Source organism: Cygnus olor, chromosome 8 (assembly GCF_009769625.2).
Source record: "Cygnus olor isolate bCygOlo1 chromosome 8, bCygOlo1.pri.v2, whole genome shotgun sequence".
Lineage (NCBI taxonomy): Eukaryota > Metazoa > Chordata > Aves > Anseriformes > Anatidae > Cygnus > Cygnus olor.
Window position 1 is genome coordinate 29,950,468 of NC_049176.1, and position 23,309 is coordinate 29,973,776.

The 23,309-nt window shown below is 54.9% G+C and overlaps 1 protein-coding gene across 5 annotated transcripts; it reads right to left on the minus strand.

Moving 5' to 3' along the window:
• Window positions 1–1,955: 1,955 nt before the first annotated feature.
• Window positions 1,956–22,393, minus strand: KANK4 (KN motif and ankyrin repeat domains 4). Of its 5 annotated transcripts, none has more exons than XM_040565863.1 (10): window positions 22,329–22,393; window positions 13,666–13,748; window positions 11,487–13,397; window positions 10,432–10,543; window positions 8,844–9,074; window positions 8,167–8,254; window positions 6,987–7,206; window positions 5,081–5,223; window positions 3,698–3,898; window positions 1,956–3,331 (listed from the first exon to the last, which is right to left on the minus strand). In XM_040565863.1, the coding sequence occupies exons 2-10, from the start codon at window positions 13,679–13,681 to the stop codon at window positions 3,233–3,235; spliced, it is 3,021 nt and encodes a 1,006-aa protein (XP_040421797.1). In that variant the 5' UTR covers window positions 13,682–13,748; window positions 22,329–22,393; the 3' UTR covers window positions 1,956–3,232. The 5 variants fall into 5 exon arrangements, with proteins under 5 accessions (XP_040421797.1, XP_040421801.1, XP_040421800.1 ...); XM_040565867.1 differs by lacking the exon at window positions 22,329–22,393 and adding an exon at window positions 19,712–20,639; XM_040565866.1 differs by lacking the exon at window positions 22,329–22,393 and adding an exon at window positions 18,591–18,685.
• Window positions 22,394–23,309: the final 916 nt, after the last annotated feature.

Below are 23,309 nucleotides of genomic sequence, written 5' to 3' on the forward strand. Positions count from 1 at the left end.
TAATTTAATTAATGGCACTGAGCCCTGCGTGGGGGTCAGGGCGAGGTGCTCGGCGCTCCCCGAGCTGCCCGGGCCCCTTTTGGGGGCCGGAGGCCGCCCTCGCCCCATGCTGCCTGTGCCAGGAGGGAGGTGGAGAGCTGGCGGGCGCAGCACCAGAAATGAGCTAACCTCTAACAACAGCCAACCACAACGTTTCAGGCAGCCTGGACAATGTTAGCAAATTACTGCAATCATTTCACCCCCTTTCCTGCAATTTACGGTCTCGAGGCGATAGCAAGCAGTGTCGGTGCCCCCGCGGGACGAACGGAGCCTGAGTTGGTCGCAGCGGCCGCGCTTTGCCGGGGCGATTCCATTCCTCGCATATCTCGGGGCTGATGTCACGGCGGTGCGGGGGCCTCCCACCTCCACCAGCCCCCCACAGGCTTGGATGTCGCCTCACAACCCCAGCAGGAGCCCTGGCAGCCCCATGCGTTGGTCCCCGAGCCCCCGGGGGGCTTTGTTGCCCCCCTGGCGTTTCCCCATCCCGTACTGCCACTCACCCGCTCCATGCCTAGTGCACGGATGGACAGCCCTGGTGCCCCCAGGACTCCTGACGGGATCGTGCTCGTGGGGCTGGGGGACAAAGTCTGTGTGCCAGAGGGCTTCCTGTGAAGGTTATCCATGAGCAAGAGGAAAAAACAGCAAATCCTTGGCAGCCATCCCAGTTTCATCCCTACTGCGACGCTGAGGACTGCGCGGAGCGACGCGGTTCCCACGGCCGTGGAGATGCTCCAGATGGGGCCGTTGGGTTCCCTGCGCCCCTGCGTGCCACCAAGGGAAGGGACACGCTCGAAATGACCGTAAGGAGAGTGGAAAAAGCACGTGCAGTTGAGTTTCTCACCATTCTTCCCCTTTGGAGCTAATCGGGCTCGCTGGTGAGCCTGTGAAGATCATTAGATTAATTTCTTTCCTTGCTGTGACTTAATTGTCTCCATTTGTACTGCTCAGAGCTCGTGCTGGGGATGTGTTTTTGCTTGGCTATATTTAGTTCGATTTCCACCATGCTATCAAAATACAGAAATTTGGGCTGGCTCTCGGGTGCTTTGTGACATTGAGATCCTGGGGATGATTTTCCAAATTGGAGCTGCTCCAAGGGCCCCCCCGGGTCGCATGCTGCTTTTATGAGTTTTGCCTTATTTTACGTAGCACCTGGGCTGCTCCTGCCCTGGGAGCGTCCCGCAGGCTGAGAAATCCCCCGGGGAGAAAGTTTGAGGGGAAAGGAGGAAATATGAGGCCGAGGAATGAAAATAAACATCCGGGGGCTGCATGCGTTGAGAAGCCCGGGCTGCGGGGACAGAAATGCGAGGGAAGAGGGGAGGCAGGGGAAAGGCTGCAACCACTGCGTCTCCTCGGCGCAGAGCCACAGCACGCCTCAAATCAGGTGTTCTGTCCCCAAATTGTGCGGGGGTGAGCTCGGCGTCCCGAGGGGTCCTGCAGGCAGGCAGCTCTTCCAAAGCGACCCCGCTCCCCTGCGGAGGTTCTCCCACGTTCCTCACTGGAAGCCGGGAACTTCAGCTCCCGCTGGGGGGCAATGGGGTCAGTGCTGGATCCCTCCCGCACCCTCAGCACCAGAGCCACAGGGAAAATTGGGTGGAAATGGTCACGAAATGGGGATTGCGGCTTTTTGTTTGCGGCTGGGGCCAGTGGTAAAGCTGCATGGAGGGGCAATGGGTGCTCAGCGCCCAGGAAGGTAAATAGGGTAAATGAAAAAGGTAAAGGAAAAAAAAAAAAACTGTCTGTGCCTGAAGACACTGAAAAGTGAGAGATTTAATGAAGTGTGTGTATGTGCAGTGCGCCAGGGGCTCCCTTCTCGGCCCTTTTGCTTTTGGAGGTCTGCCTGTACGTCTGTCCATCCCTTCTGCCTCACACCCGGCGAGTGCTGCCCCGAGGGTAACAGGTACAGGAGCAACCACAGGTGAAGTTTAACTCGGGTTTATTCATACAGGAAGAAGGTAACTCCACTGAGGATGGGGTAAAAAAAGGCAAATGGACGTTCTGCGTGGCGAGCGCTTCTTCCTTAAAAAAATGATGGAAGCAGAGAGAATGGAGCAGACACTAGATGTCAGCTGAAAGAAGATCTGCTTTCAGCAGAGGAGATCCACCGTCAGGGAGCTGTACTATGTGCTGTCAGCTAGGGGCCAGTGACCACAGCCAGGCCCTACAGGGAGCATCCAGCGGGTGCTGACCCACGACACGGCGCCGCGACATGACATGGCACCATGACACAGCACTGCGACATGCAGAGACCCACGGCAGCGTGGAGCTGGTTGGAAGGCAGGGGCTGAGCCCTCCCTCGCTCTCTGTCAGCAGGATTTAAGAAAAAAGCCTGCCCTACGTGTTAGCGGGGGTGAGGCTGGACCAGACCCCTCCATCCAACCCCACCTCCTGGGCTGAGGTGGGCACCCAGCAGCCCAGGGCGAGGGGAAGCACGGCACGGCGCGGCTGTTTGCCCGCTCATCACTGTGTCGCCCCACGCAGCTGCTGGGTGATGCCAGCAGGGACCTGGCTGGGATCGCTGCTCCTCACACTGCGCCCAGGCTCCGTGCATGCCGATGGGTGACGTTTCCCTGTCGGCTCGAGCTTAATTAGAAAAAAATTAGAGCCATATGGTTATTATGAATCCAGGCAAAACAATGTCTGTGTGTTTGGGTCTGCTGTACTCAAATATTTTCCTACAGCATTAATTTTTAATTCTTACATCAGGCCCGCATGAGCAAACATGAACGGGATTTTATGTCTCCCATAATCCATCCAGCTCGTGTTTGTTGTTACCTACACTGACTAATCACCGCCACCTTCTACATGGGGAAGAGCTAATAATAAATATTAGGACACAAACTTACAAGTTAAATGCGATACAGGTAAGTGCTTGATTAAAAGGCCAGCCGCCACCTAAGGCTACCACGACTAAGTGTTGCTTTCTAATGGGCTTTCCTCCTTCAATTCGGCCGCCGGAGCCGTGCGGAGAGCAGAGCACGGTGAGCATTAACACAAGGCAATCTGGAAATCGAACTCTCCAAACCACCATTTGAGCCACTTGTGGCAACAGGCATGGCTAAGGCTACACAAGCAGGTTAATGAGGAGAATTAGGCTCCAGGCATGGCTGCGGGTCATCAACCCCCGTGTGCTGCAAGACCCTCAGTGCCGTGAGGCCGAGCCTCTCCGTCCTGACCTCCTCCTCCTCGCTCGGCGTCAGGCGGAGGCGCTGGGGCCGTGCTGGGCGCGACGCAGCAGCGCGGCGATGTCCCCGCGAGCGCTCCTCTGGGCGAGGGACAGCGCCGAGTCTCCGTCCTAAGGGAAGGACAGGTGGGCAGCACTCAAGATGGGCAACCCGTGTGGCTGCGGCCCACCCAAAGTCAATTAACCCCGGCCAAAATCAATCAGCACAACCAAAATAATCAGCCCACAAGTGATGCGGCCCTGGGGCTGTTCTGAGGGCACTGCGCCAGGCTGGGCCCCTTGCCCCAGGGCTCTGGCTGGGATGTGAGGTGCTGCTGTGCCCCAGCCAGGGGCATGCCGCTAAAAGCAGTGCCCTCAGTAGAAAGTGGGCTGAAATTGTCGTTTCCCACTTAAAACGTATCACTTAGGATGTCAAACCCACATGAGCCCTCCCGACGTGAGGCACTGAGGCTGTGCCGGGGGCCGCGCGCGCCTCACCTTGTCCGTCAGCGCGAGCTGGCAGCCGGGCTGGGCCAGCAGCAGCCTGACCATGTCGGCGTTGCCCTGCCGGCAGGCCACCATCAGCGCCGTGGTGCCCTGCTCGTCCTGCAGGTTGACGTCGGCCTGGCAGGACAGCAGGGCCCGCACCATGTCCTCCCGCTCGTGGCTCACCCCCAGCATGAGGGCGGTCTGGCCTCCCTGTGAACGCACCCGCAGCTCAGCACCACTTGCCCCATGCCTATTGCCTGCCCGCTCACACAGGTGTTATAACAGTGCATATTCCTACTGCATATATAACAATATCGCCTGTTATTACCACATATATATTATTATAACACACATTCCTGTTGCATATATAATAGCAGTGCATGTTATTGCATACAGCCTATGGTATTTATATTATAAGCGTGCATATTCTTATTGCATACCATGTATTGTTACAGTATTGTTACATGTTGTTATAATTGCACGTTATTGTATATTATTCCATACTACTGTTAAATAACACTGGGGCTGTCAGAGGTACTGGCAACACACCTCTCCTTGTTAGCAGCACAGCTGCACCGAGGCTCTTTGCAGCAGCAAAAAATCAGCCAGCTCCCAGCTTGTCCCAGCCACGGGTCCCCCTCACCCCACTGGACGCTTCACCTTGGATCTAGACTAACTTTTAGGGCTGTTTGAAAACAGAGCTGGATGAAGGCATTGCCACTGCTGAGACCCAAAGGTGTGACTCTACAACAAAATGGCCGCCTGCCAGGAAAGCAGGCCCAGCTCCCGTACCTGAGGTCCACCCTGAACCTGGTACCGCTTCTGCAGATGTTAAATTTCTAGCTCCAGAAAACTATTTTGCAAAATTTTCAACCTTTTTTTTTGTTTGTTTGTTTCTTAATATTTATCTAGCTCTCACCTCACTTCGCAGGGAGCTGTGGGGTGGCCACTGAGCAATTTCGCTGGGGTTGCTTTCGTAATTTTTGGGAAACAGCAACTCCTACCCAACATCTACCTCTGAGCCTCAGCCTGCGGTTCATGCAGTACAAGCCACTGGAATTACACCCCCCCGGAGATGTGCCTGGGGACACGATGTTGAGGGGGGTTATTCCCTCACTAGCGTGTTTTGCTCAGCCACAGTCTGAATTTATGCCGCACCCGCCCCCTGCGCTGCCCACCCACTCAGATTTCACCAAACCCTCAGCAAACATCTCCCAGGGCCACCTCCTCCGGCCAAACCTCCTGGCTCTCCTTCCAGCCCAGCCGACTGTGGGAACAACAGGAATTTGGCCATTGTGGTCGTAAACAAACGAGCAGGAGCTCGGCCGGCTTTGGTTTGGGAACATTTTTGCCAACCGCGCGAGCCCTGCAGACCCCCTGCACCCCACACACCTGGGCGGCTCGCACGTTGACGTCCCCCTCCTTCAGCAGCCTCATCACCACGGCCATATCCTCGCCCGTCTCAGCAGCCGCCAGTGGGGTGAGCATCACGGCCGTGTAGCCCGCTCGGTTCAGCAGGTCCAGGCGGCAGACCCCTGGCAGGGGGGGCACAGCGGGGACAAGCAGGGTTCAGCCCCGCCAGGAACCACCCAGAGGAGGGAGCCGAGGGAAGGGAGAGCAAAAGGGAGACATGCGATGTGCGGCGTGGAAGGGGAAGGTGGCTGTGGCCGCAAGGCCAGCAGTGTTGCCTGCACTGGGGGGGAAGGATCCGACCGAGAACCGAAGCTCGGTCAGCAGCAATTTTCATAGTTATACAGGATTGAGCCTTATCTGCATTGCATATCCATTCATTAAGGGTCTTGTGAGCACAGCATTAAACGACCTTTATGTATGTTGCTACATTTAATTATAATTCCTGAGGTCAACTCAATTAACTTTGATGACCAAATTATAGCCTAAAACAAAAATGATAGTGGATAATTTATGCCCTGGGCACCCACCAGGTGTGGAGCTGTTTGTTTTACCTCCTCAAAGGAGGGAGCAGCAGAAAGGTGAAGGTCACCTAAGGGCGCTGCACACCTCATCTTGCCACGCTTTGCTCATCACTGGGGTTTAGCACTGCTGGCTCAGAGGAGCTCTGGAAGTATTTTCTAAGCTCTGTCCTGGTGGCTGGCACATCCACAGGGGATTTGGGAGCTCAGCACCATCGTGTGCATTGCCACCAAGAGTGTCCCAACAAGGAGCACTCTCTGCTGAGCCTCTCGGCACCAAAAATCTTAGAGTGTTTTATACTCTGGGATTTCAGGCCTGGTTTTTAATCTGTTTAATTTCCAGGCGAGGCTCTTATGCTGGCAGTCTGACCACCAGATATCTCCACAGCTAATCACTGAAGACATGGATGAATTTCACAGCAAAATGCAGTTTTTACTCTGAGGCCTTTCTCGTGCTGTTCTCAAGGACTTTATTTATTATTTTTTTTCAAATTGAAGGGCCTATTTCCAGCTACAAGGATCCCACTGGCACATGCTCTCCAGAAGCACGCTGTTTCCCGTGTTTTGGGTCAGGGCAAGCTCCTGTGACAACAAGCCAGCAAGCCTGTGACAACAATGGGCACATAGATGTGTATGATAATATGCCATTTCCCTAACATTTAACGGATTGTCTTGCCCATGAAAAGAGGCCAAAGTGTCTCTATTCTTTCTGAAAGCGCATACATTTTTTTTCCCCCAGTACACTCTCAGCTGAAAGTCTCTTTCTTTGCAATGCGAGCTGAAAGTTCAATAGTTTAAAATGCAATTTTCCTGCAATGCTGCGGGCTTTGTTACACTCGGGTCTGAGCCCCCAGCTCCAAGCCACAACATGGCACTGGCTGCTACAAGATGCTGGGGGAGCCCCTGGAGGGACCAAGCAGTGCAACCATCCCATCCGTTCCCCTTGCCCACAGCAACCCTGAGCCATTTCCAAAGCCCTCAACACTAATGAGCCTTAATGCTCTTGATGGGCCTCAGCTGGGACCCTCACACACACCCATGAGCTATGCAGGAGGGTGCTGGTCTCCAGCTCACGCACATCTCCTGGACAGACCATGGATGGCCCCATGCTTGTCTGCTGGAAGGCTCCCGGGCATGTAGGTTGTAGTTGGTCCCCAGCCCACCTCCCTTTGCTCCTGACTGGACTCCCCGGGGGGACCTGAGACCTCATTCACCATTTGCCATGTGTCGATGGACCCCGCTACCTGGCTCTGCCCACCACGGTCAGGCCCAGTGGGACCATGCCCTGCCAGTGAGAGCAACACAAAATGTCCTCCACACCCGTAGCCAACAAAAGCCATTGCCAAGCAGAGCGCTGCTGCTCCTACCTGTGTCCAGCAGGAGCTTTGCAATCGGGAAGTTGGAGTGGGAGACGCTGTAGTGAAGAGCTGTGTTGCCGTTCCTGTCAGCCAGGTTGACCACCGCCTCCAGGAGCTGCGGCTGGATGGCCCCCAGCGCCTGGAGGTAGGCTGCGACCGCCTCGGGGCTGGAGGACTTGCGACTCGACACCCGGAACCACTCCTGGCAGACGGTGCTGAGGACATGCCGCTGCAAATGCCACCGTCACCTTACCCCCAGGCTCTGGGCGAGCCAACACCCGCTCCCCGCCTGCCCTGGTGTCTCACGTGCTGACTGTGTGGTGAAGCACCTACCTGTGACCCAGCCTAGCTCTTAAATTAATTCCTTTTATCAAAATAACAGCAATAAAACACCCAAAAATTGCTCCACCACCTGAAATCCACGGTGACCACTGGCCCTCCAGGGGCGGATCAGGGCTGTCCTGCCCCAGGAGCAGCCAGGCCGCAGTTTGGGGCCTGCACCCCACATGGCACAGACCAGGCTCCGGACAGTCTCCTTCTCCACCTGATACAGCAAAGCACCTCATGAGAGAACCACCCTTAAAAAAAATAAAGTCCAAAATATGTTAAAGCTTAATGAGCAGCCACTGGAACCAATTAGTCACGGGGAGTCTCCCTGTAACTGTGTGTACTGCCAGTGCCATCACTTCTCAGAGGGGCAAATTGCTTGCTGTCCAGATGGAGAAAAATGGGGGAGAAAATGGTGCTGTGAGTGGATTTGGAAGCATGGTGCTAAAAATCCCTTCCCAGCAGAGCAGAGGGGTTGTCATCCTGCAAACCTGCCGCTGCCCCGGCTCCTCGCCCTGCACCACTTTGTCCTATGCTCTGGCATCCTCCAGCCAGTATTTAGCTTGTGGTTTTGTGATTGCTGTTATAACTTAAGGGGGAAAGGAATTTCCTGTGGTAACATGAATGAGTAATCAGAGAAAGCTTTCATCTTCTTCTTCTTCTTTTTTTTTTTTTTTTCCCCCTTTTCCTTTCTTTTTGGCTATTCTAAACCAACTCAGAGGTTATCCTGTCCCATCTCCTTACCAAGCTGTCCATGGCATGGTAGGGCACAGCCTGTAATGCACCGTTAGGATAATCTTATTAATTAAACATAACAGAGAGTGGGAACTGCATTTGAAATTTGATTGAAAAATATCTATACCAGATGCTTGTCGCTTGTGGTCCTTATTTCCGAGAGGTGCTGGCTGAGCAGCTGGCAGTCAGCAAGGAAATCTTCAGAGGGTTTGCATCTAGAGGGAAAATACTTTTGTAAGCCCAACATGAAGCAGAACTTGCAAGTGGCATTGAGGCAGGAAGGATAATGTGCAGTTTAGGTCAGAATACTTTAAACGCTTATTTAAGCACTTAACTTTAGGGACACAGGTTGTCCCATTGACCTGAATCAGATTTTAGATACAAAGCCAAGCACTTTTTAAAGTCTTTAAGTCCAGAGTCTCATATCTGTACGAAATTCATCTTTTACAAGAATCTTTAAGCTGGAAAAAGAAATTTTATCCCTGAATCTGCAAAGCACTTGACTTAGAAAGTTTACTTGAGGAGGGAGAAATGAGCTAATTCTCACCAAATATGACTCACTCCGCCTTTTCCACAATCAACTGTTGGGCCTGAATCAATCCCCACTAGATTGTGTAGTAACTCAGAAAATATTTAGCTCTTTAAAAGCCTTTTCCCGTGTCTCCAGAAGCCAACAACTGCCTTTCCACTGAGGACATGAAGCACCATCCCCAGCCCTGCAGGAGTGACCAGACAAAGTGCCATACCTCCTGGGGGTTTAGAAATGCCATGGAAAGCACGCTCACTCCTTGGCTTCCTGGTTACCTGTCAGCCTTGTGCTCAGTGCCAGGCGTTGCTTCTGCCACAGGCTCCTCCAGGTCATCATCTTCACGTCTCTCCTCCGAGGAGGTGCCTGATGAAGCCCCCTTGCTTTCACCTCCACCTTCCTCCTGTGTGGGCTCCAAACCACCAGCTCTTCTCTCAGTCTCGCTCTCTGCGTCCCCCTCCGATGGGCTGTCTTCGCAACTTGTGTCTTCGCTTGAAGTCGTTTCGTAGCTATTTGAGGACACCACATGTTACTCACTCCTCTCCCATCGGCAACCACAGGGCCTGACCAAGACTCATTGAAGACACCCCCTGACTCCAATGGGCCTTGGATGAAGCCCGGTGTGATACACAAGTTAGAAGGTTAGAGCCACAGCCAAACCTGGGGTTAGTCTTTTTTTGTCTTCTTAAGGCAGCAGGAGCACAATAGATGCAGTTAATTAGCAGCAGGCAAGGTTACTTCAGGGACTGCTTGGTTGGTTTGAAGGGATGGCCACCACACCAGCCCCACCATGGCCAGGCAAGGGCTCCATGCCACCCACCCACCACCAGAAATATGGGCAGGTGGCATGTTTGGGGGTGGCAAACTTGAGGACCACTAGGCAAAAACCTTGCTTGCTCCTCCAGCAGGGACTTGAGTCCACCTTTCAAGTAGCCCTGCTAGAGACATCTCTCATATAATTGTCCAAAAGTATTAATAACAATAGTATATTCCATGAGACAGAACATTTAACTCTGATGGATCCTTCTCAAACTTGTCAGGATTCCTCTACTTACTACACATTTTACCCCTACATTTCAGTGACTGTTAGTAGAAGCTCTACTCAACGAGAGTGAGTAAAACCTGATGAAGCCAAGAGCAATAGCCACTGAGCTGGAAACTGGGTGGGGAAGTACCTGTGAGCAGAAACCAGCATTTAAACTTGCACACATAGCTGTGTGCTCAGCAAAGGGAAAGTGAAATTTCTGCCCTCTCCAATGCCAGCACAAGTGTTTCTTGGTAGAAGAGGTGCCCGTGCTGCAATCAGAGCTGCATCTACAGCACATGTTGTTGGATCCGGTTAGCTCAAAGGCCGAAGCGAATTCGGTACTGGATACACAGGGAACTGCTTATTGGAGCACAAACTAAAATACAGATCTCCTTCACCCCAGGACAATTCCTCGTTTACTGAAATCATTTTTTCTCTCTCCCAGAACCAACTTTTGTTGGCCGTTGCTGGAGTGCAGGGGTAGGTTAGTGGCAGCGTACCCACCCAGGCAATGCAGACCTCCTCCAAACCCACCCAAGTTAGTGGGCATCGTCCCATGGACCCAGCTGGGTTTTGGATGAAGCCCGAAAAGATTGGTGTGCAGAGTATCGGTCCCCAGAGGTGTCTCTGAGTGCCCTGAAAACACCAACATCCTGGTCTTTTCTACAGGGTTACTTACAGGTTATCAGGTTAAAGAAGGGATAAAAGAGGCTCCATTTCAAATGGCCTTTTAATCAAGAGGTTTGGAGAGGAAAAGAGGAGAAAAAGAATGACTTCTTCAGCGATACAGAGGACGTTACATGTTAAAAGGCAGTTTTATCTTCTCAGCGGATGCTTACCCACCATTTACCCCAACAAACTGAAGATTCTTTTTGGTCCCATTGCCTCCTGCATGGAAACCATAACCTTTCTTTTTCATGATAGATTTAAGACTTGTGGTTGGAGAGATTTCTAGCAAAATACAAAATAACAGATTAATTAAGCAGATGTGCTGTAATTATCAATGATTATTCCCAACCTGTAGCAACAAACTACAAATCATAACCGTAAGCATCTTAGTACTTCATCTTACAAGATTCCTTTTACACCTTGCAAAAAAGCTGATACAACTGGCCACAATCTGAATCTGCCTTGACACCTTAAAAGTACAGGTCTCAAACATCTTCAAGTGGCTGGGAATAGAAAGTGACTGGGAATTATATATGTGTTCTGCGAATATAAGTAGGCTTTACTCTTGTAATATTTTTCTCCCAATATTTATGTTACAGCCCCGCCCATAATACTATATGGATGAATCTTTCCATCGGAGTTTGAATCGTCTCACTATGTATTGCTGTTACAGGTCACAGCTATTTGTGAGGTCCTTCTGACAGTGAACAGGGAGCCTTCAGTTTTGGATTCTCAGCTTTATAAAGCTAAAATTATTCTATTTGAACAGCTGTGTGACTGGGACAGGTCTGTTCCCAGCCTAGCTGCTCAGTTAGCTTGAACTGGTTCTGTTTCTGGTGAACTCCTGATTTACCCCAGAGCATCTGATCCCTGCATGCTTGCAAATTGAGGTGTCCAGTTGAGAAAAATGGCAAGCGGGGTTATTTGATGGAACAGCCACAAGGATGGCCACTTTTGGAAGTGATCCTTTGTATGACTGAGTCACAGCTTTTATCAGCTTTTACACGTTTTTGTTTGCTTTTTAATTTATTTATTTTAAGGTCACATGGCTTATGAAGAGAGGAGATTTGCCTTCCTCAAACACACATTTTTAGGAGGGGCTATTTCTGATCTCTTGCATACTTGTTACACCTCTGAGCTCCACTGCATTGCACCTGCCTGACGCTCCATTAAATGGGGAGAGATTCAGCCCGGACACGTTGAAACCTATGCCAATGTTATTTACCCAACTGTTGATAGTGCGTGTTCGAATTCTCCTTATCTGCTGGCCTCTGCGTAGAGTAGGCAGACAGCAACGAGTTTAAGGAATTAACTAATTGGTTCTGGATGGAGCTGAGCTTGGAGGCCGGCTGTTTGATAGCGCTTGCTAGCTCGGGGTAGCCATGCTCCAAACACATCCACTGCTCCTGCAGCAGCTCCTGGATTTTCTTTACATATTGGCCTATGGGGTCAACAGCAGGGAAATCTTTGTGGTCAGGGTGACCGTCATCTTCCATCCCATCTTCAGTTTTGTCTTCATCGAAGCCTGCCTTGGTTTTGCCTGTGTTTGAGTCAGTTTTTGTTGCTCGATAGCTTGCCGCAGTCGCTGCATGAGCAGCGAGACTCTGGGTATCGTAGTTATTTCTCTGGTTTTGGTTGTCATCGCTGAATTGCTCGTCAATCTTCAGCTCAGTTAAGCACGGGGCATGAAGGCCAGGCCCCAGGTCAGCTTCGGTCTCTGTGAGCTCAGCAAAATGTCCAGGTCCCTCTGTGCCACCACCTGCCCATCCCTGCTCTCCCTGAGCACTCACCTCCACCACCCGTGAGTTCATGTTGTCCGCTCTGTGCACACCGCACCCGATGGATTTGGTGGAGAGGGGGATATTTACATTCACACCCTTGTCATGGGCTTCCTTGGAGCCATTCACGTGTGAGGGTTCGGTGTTCACCGCAGCATCGTAGTACTGCAACGTGCTGCTGCGCTGCCCAGACGGTGCCGTGGCCACTTGCGTGTTCTCCCGGCACAGCTGCTCTTCCAGCTGGGCTTTGGAGCTGGCCAGTAACTTGATGCTCTTCTCCTTTTCCTTGATCTCATGATCCTGCTGCTCCAACACTGCTCTAATCTGCTCCAGCTCTTCTTTCTTCTTGCTCAGCTGCTCCTCCAGCGCGGCAATCTGCTGCTTCAGAGCGGCGATCCCACCAGGCTCGCCTGCATCTCCTCCCTCCTCTTCATCCTCTTGAGTGCGGGCACCCCCGTATTCATCTTTCTTCAGCACATTTGGAGCGATTTCACTTATGCTTTCCTCCACTCTCCCAAGGCTCACGCTTCCCTCTGCGAGCTGGGGGGCACCCGGCGAGGCTGACACCGCGTCGGCAGCATCGCCCTCCTCGGCCCCGCTCTCCACCACCACCTGCAGCTGCTGCACTGCGGCGTGCTGGCCTTGCCATGGGGGCTGTGTGGGTGCCCTCTCCTTGGGGACCTCCCCGTGCCAGCCCTCCCGCACGGGGCTGCCTTTCCCTGGCTGCTCCTGCTGCTGCAGGAACGAGTCCTGGGGCAGGCTCGAGGTGATGCCGTTGGGTGAACGCAGCGCGGGACGAAACGTGCTTTCAGGGCAGCTCTCATTGTCACCAGGCTGGGAGGGTGACCGGAGGGGACACAGCCCGCACCCATCCCCAGCCAGGGGCTGGCCGGGCGGCAGCGCCGCGGGCATGCTGGAGGCTCGCAGCAGCTGCGGCCGCCCCTGGAGCTCGTCCTCACAGCGCACCAGCTCGGCGTGCCGCCACGTCTCGGCCAGGAGGGCTTTCCTGCGGTAGCTGGGCTCCTCGCCGGGCACGGGGGACCGCGGCGTCTCCTCCGCCCCCAGCGAAGCCTTGCGCTGTGCGCGGCACGAGGTGGCCAGCCAGCCTGGGCCAGCAGTGGCCGCATACCCGCGGGAGCCGTTCTCGGGCAGGCTGAAGTTTCGGGGCAGCGTGCTGAATTTCGGCTGCTTGGCTTTGCGGTGGATGTGGACCCTCCTGATGGTGTTCCCTTTCTCAATGTCGTCCACGTACTTCAGGAAGTCCAGGTCCAGGTGGAAGCCGTACGGCGTCTCCACGGAGTAGGGGAGGCTTCGGGGCTGCTGCCCGTCCCCGTCGGGCTGGGGCGGCTGGCCGGTTGCTGAAACAACCACGGGGAAAAGAAAAAAGATTGAATTTTGGAAAGCTGCTAGATCAAAAACAACATGAATTAACTAGGTGTTCAGAGCAGGAGGGAAATGACCACGACAAGTTCCGCTTTGACACTCCTGGCCCTAGTGTGCATCTACAGAAAACAGTTAATCTACGGTATTTCTGGTAAGAAAATTACTTCCGGGCTTTTTTTTTTTTTTTTGGTGTGGGTTTTTCAAGAAACAAACGAGGAAACAAACATCCCATGACGGCCGTACCATCTGTCTTCTCCATGATGTGGTCTGGTCAGGCTGTCAGTGCCCCATCCTCTGACAAGCTGCGGCAGATGAGCTGGTTCGCCCTTGAAAAAAAGAAACAATTTTAATGTAAAAAAGCCCCATCATCTGAACTTAATCCATCCTTAAAGCCTTCCACTTCTTCACAGGACCCCCCTCGCTTCCTGTGCTCTGCAGCCCGGCTGTGCCTGCTCAGCACTTCCGAGCGTGCTCGAATCAATAGCTCCTTCGCCAGCGGGAACCACTCACAGCCACATCCCAGGGAGCTCCTTCTGATGAAATATCCCTGCATTATGGGTGGTTTTCACTGTGAAAGAGAATGGAGAGGTGTTCAGGAGAATTTCTGTTGGGTTTGAGAGATGGCACAGGGGCTCTTTGCTGATTGCTGTAAGCTGGATGTAGTCTGCAACAGATACCCTACATAAAATATCATCTCCTCTGAAAACAGCAAGGGACATAAACGACACACAGAAGTGACTGGATTGCCATCTTAAAAAGAAATGCTTAACAACCAAAAATTTAAAGTAATGTTATAACAAAATTTAAAAAAAAGAGCTTGAGACCTCACCACATTGCACTGAAACACAGACAAATTACGCTCCCATCAGGGAGGATCTTCAGGTGGAGATCTGCCTTTATTCCTGCTACGGGGCAAAAAGTGAGTTTTTCTGTTGGAGATTTTCCTTCGAGCATCTAACACGGTTCCAGGCCAGCGACGGTCTCCCAGCAGCCGGAAAGCTTCTTGTCCAAGTGCATCCCTGGCCCCAGGGGAATGGCAGGGCAGGGCCACGCGGCCCCCAGCCCACGCCAGGCTGGCCAGGCAGCTGGGAAGGTCGCCGGGGCTGCTCATTTCAGAGCCCCGCTCACATTCACCTCACTGACCAAACTCGCAGGGTCTGAATTCATTTTCTGCTTTTCGTGTTCTGCCTCCATAACCTCTAGCATTTGGCCAACCTTCCCGGGCTCCCCATAAATGGGCTCAGGCTGCCTTTGCCCCTCGCTTCACCTGATGCCGCACGTGTCTGGCCCCGGTCTCGTTCGTTTTCCTGGTTTGGAACTGTCTTTCAAGACCTCTGGCTCATTCCCCATCCCAGGAGAAGCTCTGCCTTGCTGGCCTTCTCCAGCCTGCGTCTTCCCAATTCTCTTTTTCTTACATGATCTTTTTTGCATTTTGTAACTCCTTTTGTAGCTTTCTTCTGATGGAAACGGCGAGGTAAATGGGTAAGGGTATACAGAGCACAGAGGTGCTGCTGTTATTCTCTTCTGGAAGCACTGAAATGACTTTTTAACTGCAATGTGTTTTAATGATGTTTTAACTACAACGGCGACCAGCCGGGAAAACGCCGTCACATCCCGCTGCGTTGTTAGCGTGGGATGGATGCTTGGAGAGATCAGAACCTGTCAGAGGAACCATCAGTTCTGTCCTTACGCCAGACAAGTTCATGGCCAGTTTATGGCCCAAATGGAAAGTTCGGAGGGTCCCCAAGGCAAGGAGACCACCAGCGCTCTCGGGAACACCTCCGGGGCCGGCACCTCCTGCCCCGTGGAGCCAGCGCCGCGCGGACCGACAGACACCCGGTGCGTTCCTGAATTAACGGCGCTTTCGCTGTGAAAGGCAACGTCTTCTGTCTCCTGCCAATAAATAGCAGGCGCCAAAACGAGCACTAACCTCTTCCTCAAATGTTGTTTTTTTTAAGTTTTCTGATTACAGTCAATTACGGAGCGATTAGGAATCCCAGCTATGGTCCGACCAGCCACATTTCACTCCTCTAGGTCGTTTACTTAGAGGGAGGGGAAAAAAAAAAAGCCAAGCAATAGGACGCTTCTTAATATCTAGATAATTACACCTAATTGGTTCCTTTATGAACTGGCTGGGTCCCAACTCTGCAGTCCAAATTGCTGCTACGACTTTTCTCTTTTGACCGATCTACTCCAAAATCGCCTCATAACAGGATGTGGAGCATCCCCGGCCAGCTCGTTGGTGCTCCTGTGTCCCCCTTGAGCCATCCAGGAGCAGCAGCAGCAGCACCTTGGCCCTCATGGGTGCACTCGGTACCTGTCCTGGTGCATGGCAATGTCCTCGTGCATGGTGATATCCTCGTGCATGGATGCGTCCTCATGCACGGCGGTGTCCTCACCCACTCTCCTCACCCCCTTGGCTCTGGGAGCGCTCGTCCTCACCGCCACCCATCCAGCAGGAGGGGCTGGCCAAGACTCGAGGAAGGACAGCACTTTCTAGTAAGTCTCCATCCTGCTCCGCTGAGCCTGGGCCAGGTTTTGGGTTTTGCTGGCTCTCCCCCTGAAGGACACCGCTTTGCTCTCCGGGCAGGCAGCATCGCACACGCTGCAGCGCTGAATTTCAGCTTTACTGGGCAGAAAGGCAGCGGGGACGGCCAGCCCAGGTATGAGTGGTGTTCCCTTTCTCAAGGCAGCACAAATATATACACAAAAAGGGAAATCAAGAAGGCAACAGCACTGACCGAAGGCATCTCATTGCTGCGGGCAGCCGCTCGCAGTGGCAGTGCGCTGCCTTTTACACAGCCGTGCCTGATGCTGCTTCTTTGCAGCCACATTTAACCCTTCCTTCCCCTGCACCCTTCCCTCGCTGTTCAGCCCCCACCCCCCGTGCCAGCAGAGACGAGAGCAGCATCGCAGCCTGCAAGATTTACAGAGCAAATTAACTGACCCGCAGAGACGAATAGATACAGATTTCATTCGCTGTGAGCATCTTGCTGGTGGTTTGAAATGAGAACCATTTAACCCTGCGACTACAGCAAGCAGATAACTCACCCCCGCTGAGCAGCGCATTAACACAGCCTCATTAGCTCTAACACAACATTTTTTTTTTTTTTTTAGCTCTGCTTGTCGTTTTCTCCTGCACTGCAGCAACCGGCGTTCGCACCTTGTTGCAGAAGGAGAATGTCCCGTTACCTGCTCGTGCTGCCCCTACCACGCGTGCCGCCCTCCGAGGGCTCCGTCCCCGCGCTGCAGGCAGCGGCTGAGCGCGCCGTGCCGCAGCCGCGCGGCTCCAGTTGTTAGAAAGTTGGTCAGCTGACCGGTGACCTTGCTGGAAAAGCAAATACAAGTTTACGACAAGGAGCACAAAAGAGGGATTAATTTTCCAGCAAGCCAGCGCATCGATCTCGCATGACCTTCCTGAGGACAGCTCGAGCCTGCTGCACCAAATTAGCCACTTTTCACGGCGCGTTTATCTGTTCCACAAAAACACCGAGTGGTGCTTGGGCTACCACCGGCTTGTCCCCCTTATCAGGAAAAATAATGTATAAAAAGGTCAATTATTAACGAAACCCCTCCTATTATACCTGATGCTGCAGGCTGCGCCCCGGGCTGGCTCTCCGCCGGCTGCGCTTCGCAGGCTGCAGGCATTAGTTATTCTGCTCGGCGCCGGGCGCGGAAACGCAAGCAGCTGCCACAATTAAAAGGCAGCCTCTCGATTAGCAGCCGCAGCGGGCTCGGCGTTGCGATCAGTCCTGCTGCAGCCCCGCTCCCAGGCACTGCCGACCGGAGCAGGACGGGGCGAGCGGCGGCTGCCCTGCTGCAGGGAGGCAGGGGCACAGCCCCGTGCTGCCGGGGCCAGACGAACCAAGCCACCCTTTTGCATCGGGGGTACTGGTGCCAGCTTAGATTTCGGGTGGGGAGCCAGCCCACAGGGCAGACACGGCGTGCTTTTGCCTGCTCGTGACAGTGCACATCCCACAGCTCCTGCCCCGGGGTTTCTGTAGGGCTTTGCAGAATTGCTGGCACCCCCAGGCTGGCAACAGAGAAATAAAGTCAGCTTCTGCTCTGAAGTTCCCCAAGCTTGGCGCTTTCCAAGGCGGAGTTTCGGGCAGCAGTGCCCGCTGATGCCAGCTGTGCCCGCACCCACGTGGACCCAGGGTGCGAACGGGCCGGGACGGAGGATGCTCGGAGCGGGGCTGCTCCACGTGCTGGCTTTCGCCAAGGACTGGCAGCACGAAGCGGGGCCAGCGCCCTTCCCTAGGGCATAACACAGTGTAACCAAAGCAGTCGTGTGAGCAGGGAAAATGCCTGGAGGCACTGCAAGGCAGCGCTGCCGGCGCTCCGTCTGCTTGTTCTTACGCGACTGCAAAGTGGGACTTTGCCAGCCGCAGCTTCAAGAAAAGCAGAGCTCTGCCTTTGCAGGAAGCCAAACAGCCAGGAAACGTGCAGAAACGGAAGCAGCGCGGCCTCGCGAGCGCTGCCCGAGGCACGGACGGGTTAACTTGTACTGAAGAACCGCGGGACAAGCCCCGGAGCCTGCCAAGCGCCGTCCTTCCCACGCCGCCACCGTCAGCACCCATGGGTCAAAGCGAGCTTCGGAGCACGCTGGCTTGTCGAGTGCTTTCTGCAAGTATTTTGGGGCGGATTCCTCTGGTTTAGTTACACTTGCACATCTTTTCTGAGCATATTGACGGGGGTTTCACCATACAGAGCAGCAGGACGGAAAAATAAACGCATTTCTGTACGGCACCGACTTTAAAGTAACACTCATAGAATTGTTTTTTTTCCACTGAAAAAACCTAGCAAGAAACTTTGGTTTGTAGCATTTCCTCGTTGCAGTCACACACATCAGACCTACGTTTTCTGCCAGATTCAATCCCCATGGGACTGGAGGTCTTCAGGCCTGCATCCCCATATGTAAGCGGCAACTGCGACTGAACGGAGTCAAAAATGCAAATGAATTAACGACGGACTGGCACTTGATGGACCTAGGGCACCCAGCCCTGCCTGCTTGCATGCGCCATCCTGCTGAGTACGTTGCTCAGAACAGGAGATGGGAGCATTTCTCCCGGGCCATGGTCCCGACAGCCCCGCCAGAGCGAGCGTGGGGCTGTCGTGTGTTCGGACACCCAGAGGGCTCCCGCGTGCCGCGCTCGGCCGCTTCTCACCTTGTGCTCACTCAGGACAGGGGACGGCGGTCTCAAACCGCTGCTGCCTCACGTTACGGGGTTTGCTCCGCAGGCTGCTCCCGCGGACGACAGGAACCAGACGTCCCCGAAACACCCCCCGGTCCCTCCCCGTCCCCGCCGGGCCCGCCGCAGCCCCGGGGTGCCGGATGCTGCGGCGGGGAGCTCTGCGACCGCTCGGCACCGCCGGGAAGCGCTGCACCCAGGCGGTCTGCGGGGTTGCACAGCGCCTGGCGGGCACACCGAGCACGGACACGGCCTCCCTCCCGGGGAATTGCTCCCGGAGGGATTTTCAGTTCGGTTTCACCACACGGGAGGAAAAGCGGCGCGCTGCCAGTCGGCCGGGGGCACCCGCACGGGTGGGAGCTCCGGCACGGGAAGGAGTTTCCTTCCAGGTGGAGAAATACAAGTCTGAAAACTCCGTGGGACTAACTAAATGTAAGCAGTCTGAAGGCCTGGCTTGCCTCGCTTGTTGGTGTAATTAAAAAGGGTCGCACAAAGGGCGAGAAAGCAGGATTCCAGTGTAAGCCATTTGCAGCCTCAGCGGCCAGAAGGTGGCTTGTGAAGGTCCCCGTGCCCCCGCTTGGAGGGACTCACAACAGAAGCAGCGATGGACGTGCCTGCAGGAATGCTGGCAGCCAAATAATTCGCCCAGCACCACTTACTGAACATCCCGATCGCTTCCAGGGTAACTGTGCAGCCCTCTGAGTCCGGCGGCACTCAAACGGCCGCCCCAGGCGTCCTGTCAAACAGCGCGCTGAAGGTGCGGATATCCCGATTTTATTAAGCTGCTTATTGCTGTTTAATAACAGCAGCGAGCTCCCTGCCAGCACGTCCATTAGGGACGGTTCAGGACGAGACGGGGAGTATCAGATGTCCCGGCTCCCCCTCTTTTATGGCTCACTGGCAGGGGAAAATGATCACATCCATCCCCTGCTCTGATAACCTCTGTTAGCTGACCTTCAGCTCGCTCCAGCTACGGTCTCAGAAAGGCTTTGGTCTGTTCTCATGGTTTTATCACGTTCCTTGAACCTGTGGCATTCTCCTTGAGGTCTCCTTTCCCAGAGCCAGGTAACCCCCCCCCAAAAAAAAAAGAAAACCACCTGAAAACATGAATCCAAAGCGCTCCAAAGTCAGAAGGCAAAGAAATTCGGAAGTTTCTCATTTCTCATGTTTCCTCTTTCTGCCTCAATCCCCCCACTTTGGAGGCTTCTGGCCCTGCCCAAGCTGCTGATTTCCTTCTCCTTGACCGGGGACATGTCGTCCTTCGCTGCCCTGTTACCAGGTGTGGCCATCCATGGGGTCAGAGAAGCTGGCAGCGACTCAATGACAGCAGGGGCTGTCCTCGGCTTGGCCAGGATTTGGTGCCCCCCAAATTTGGTGGAGGAGGAAGGGAAGGGAGGGTGCCCTGCTGCGTCCGCTCCCCTCGGTGCTTAGTCAGAGATGAAAACTCTGCGTTTGTGGAACTGGACAAACCCGCAGCGATACATAAATAACACTTCCTAACCCCACAGCCTGAGAAAGCTCAAAAAAAAAAGCGCGCTTGTGGTTGCCCAAAGCGAGCTGTGGAGCCGGGCTCTGTTGTGGCTGGCGCTGATAAAGGTCCCTCCATCAGCACGTCCCATCAGCTTCAGGGTGATTAAACCCAGAGCAGTCTTAAAACCCTTTCTGCAGCTACACAGGACCCCGGCCACTGGAAACCCCTCTGCAGGCTGATGGGGGCAGCAGGGGACGGACGTGCCACCGCCCCGCAGTGCCGGTGGGCAGGGGGGCAGCAGTCGGGGCTCTGCGCTGAGATTTTTGTCCCAGCTCACACTGCCGCTCCCCTCGCTGGTGCTGAGGCTCATGTTCAGTGGAGGAATGGGCTGAAATTATAGATTTAAACCAAGCTAATTCAGAAGACCGGAGCCACCCCATGTTTCACATTTCTGACTCCAGCAACCCTTCATTTTGGCAGCGTATTATCGTAATAACTTGGTCCAGCTTCGTTTTCATGTGAAACCTCAGATGCGTAGGACTTGCAGACTCCGGAAACATTAATTCCACCGAGGCCTAAAATAAATATGGATTAAGAAGGAGCTCTCTGCATCTGGTTCCTCCCCGTTGCTTTGTCTCGGAGACGGCCGCATGCAAAAAGTTGGAGCTGGGACTCCTCGCTCCCGCGCCCCAGCCAGGCTCACGTGTTCTTCAGGACCGACCGAAACCTGCACCTCGCTGCTCCCAGCATCGCTCGGGTGCCAAAATCGGGTGGTGTGCGGGGCGAGTCCCTGCCCCTCGTCCCTGGGGGCTGGCCGATCCCTTTGCTTTGGACCCAGAGCCACAAAGACGTGCTGTGAGCCAGGAGCATCCCCGGCACCGCAACGTGCCAGGGGGAATCTGTACAAAACCTCCACGGCCGAAGCAGCAGGGCATGGCCCAGGTTCTCCCAGCTGTGGGGTTTGTTGCTGCTGTTTCTGTTCACAAATAATTTGGAAACTCTCAGAGCGGGGAATGGGAGGGCCCCCGTGAGCACAGCACCAGGCAGGCTCACTCGCTTTCGTATTCCGGTTTCAGGATTATTTTAATTTATCCGCCACCTGATCGCTCCTCAACCACAAATTCTCATGCAGCGAGCTGCTCATCACTCAGGCTGTCATTCTGGCAGATGTATTTATTTCTGAAGTATTACAGCCAAAGCGACAGCTAATCAATCACGGACCTGAGGGCACGGGCTCCCCCCTCTGAGTTGCCGTTTCGAGGAAGAGATCAGATTTTTCCGCCAAGTCCATCCCAAATCGAACGCGAGACACTGGGAGCACTACGAAACGGGCGCAAAGGCGGACGCTGGTATTTCCCCCGGGGCTGCCCTTCGCCCTGCCCTCTGCTGCAGTCCCTGCGCTGCGCGTGATGGAGTTTCGGATGCTCAACCTTTCACTCGGAGCTAAATATTTTATTTCTGGGTTAGCCGGCGGACAAAGGAAACGCTTCCCAGCAGTGCCATGTCCCATAGCTGTGTGCTGAGGGTTATGTCTGCGTGTCCTGAACGGAGGCACCGGAGACAGCCCCGTGCGGGAGCGCCCCTGGGGAGGTGCACATCACGCGGGGCCGCTGCCGACCGCCTCGAGCCCACTCGCGTGGCTCTTGCAGTCATTCCACCCTCTTGCTGCCACCACCTCATGCCTGCCCGAGGCACTTGGGGGATCTGAGCGCCTGGCCTCTGCCACACGGACCTCAGTGACCCAACCGCGGTCCAGCCCCGCACGGCAGCGCCCTGCTCACGCTCGGCGGTGGGAGCCAGGCGTCTCGGCGAGCTGAGCACCCCGAAGCGAGTGCTGGGGTGGTCGCTGCGGGGAGGCTGTGCCCGTGCCTCCGCTCGCTGTGGGGTGCAACGAGCGGGACCCCGCTCTCGGCCCCCCCAAGGATGCGATGCCTGCGGCGGTACCGGACCTACGGCCAAGCCCCGCGGGACAGGAGGCTCGTGGAACCGGAGGCAGCCAGGAGTTACGGTGCCAGGAGTTGCTGTGGGGAACGGGGAGAGGCTGGAGGACACCGGAGGCCCCCCCCCCCCCCGCACCCCAACACCCCCCGGCAGCATCCCCGCGCGCTGCGCATCCCCCTGCGCGCCCCCAAAAAGTACCCCAGGCACTTCTCCCCGCCCCTCCCCGGCCCCAAACACGGCCCCCCCGGGACCACGACCCCCCGATCGCCCCCCTAACCCCCCCCCCCCGGCCCCGGCCCTACCTGGCAGCGGCCGTGCCGCGGCCCCGCTGCCTCCTGCGGGCGGCCCCGGGCGCGGGGGGGGCGGAGCGGGGCGGGCCGGGGGCGGGCACCGGGGGGGGCCGGGGGGAGCAGGACAGAAACGCACTTTTTTTTTCTTTTCCTCTTTTTTTTTCTTTTCGTCCTTTTTTTCCCTCCCTTTTCCCTCTTTTTTCCTTTTTTCCTTTTTTTTCCCCGTCTTTTTTTTTTTTCCCTTCTGAATGTGTTATTGTGCTGGGTTCCTTTTTTTTTTTTATGTTTTATTTATACTTTTCTAGCCCAGCAACCCATCCTGTTTGCACAGATGCAGATCAAAAGCAGCGGGAAGGGGAACCGGGGGCCAGGCTGCATCTGCGCGCACTGCACCCATCCAGCACCGCCCACCCCAACTGGGTCCCACACCAACACCCTAACGGGGTAACATGGAGAAAACCTAAAGGCAGCACGACATGAGCTCTGAGCCTCCTCAGGCATTTATCTCACTCCATGTGATCTCCCTGCTTGTCAGCTGCTCGTCCTCAGCTGGCCACTGGGCCAAGGTGCTGGGCCCTACGGAGCTGGGCCCTACGGAGCTGGGCCCTATGGTGCTGGGCCCTACGGAGCTGGGCCCTATGGTGCTGGGCCCTATGGTGCTGGGCCTTATGGTGCTGGGCCCTATGATGCTGGGCCCTATGGAGCTGGACTCTATGGAGCTGGGCCCTACAGAGCTGGGCCTTACAAAGCTGGGCCCTGCAAAGCTGGGCCCTACAGAGCTGGGCCCTACGGAGCTGGGCCCTATGGAACTGGGCCCTATGGTGCTCGGCCCTACAGTGCTGGGCCCCGTGGTGCTGGGCCCCACAGTGCTGGGCCCCGTGGTGCTGGGCCCCACAGTGCTGGAGCTATGGGCTGCAGAATATGGCCCCTGGCCCTCATGACACCTCCATGGAAAAGGGAGAGGGGACGAGAGCCAGCACCCAGGGCAAGGCG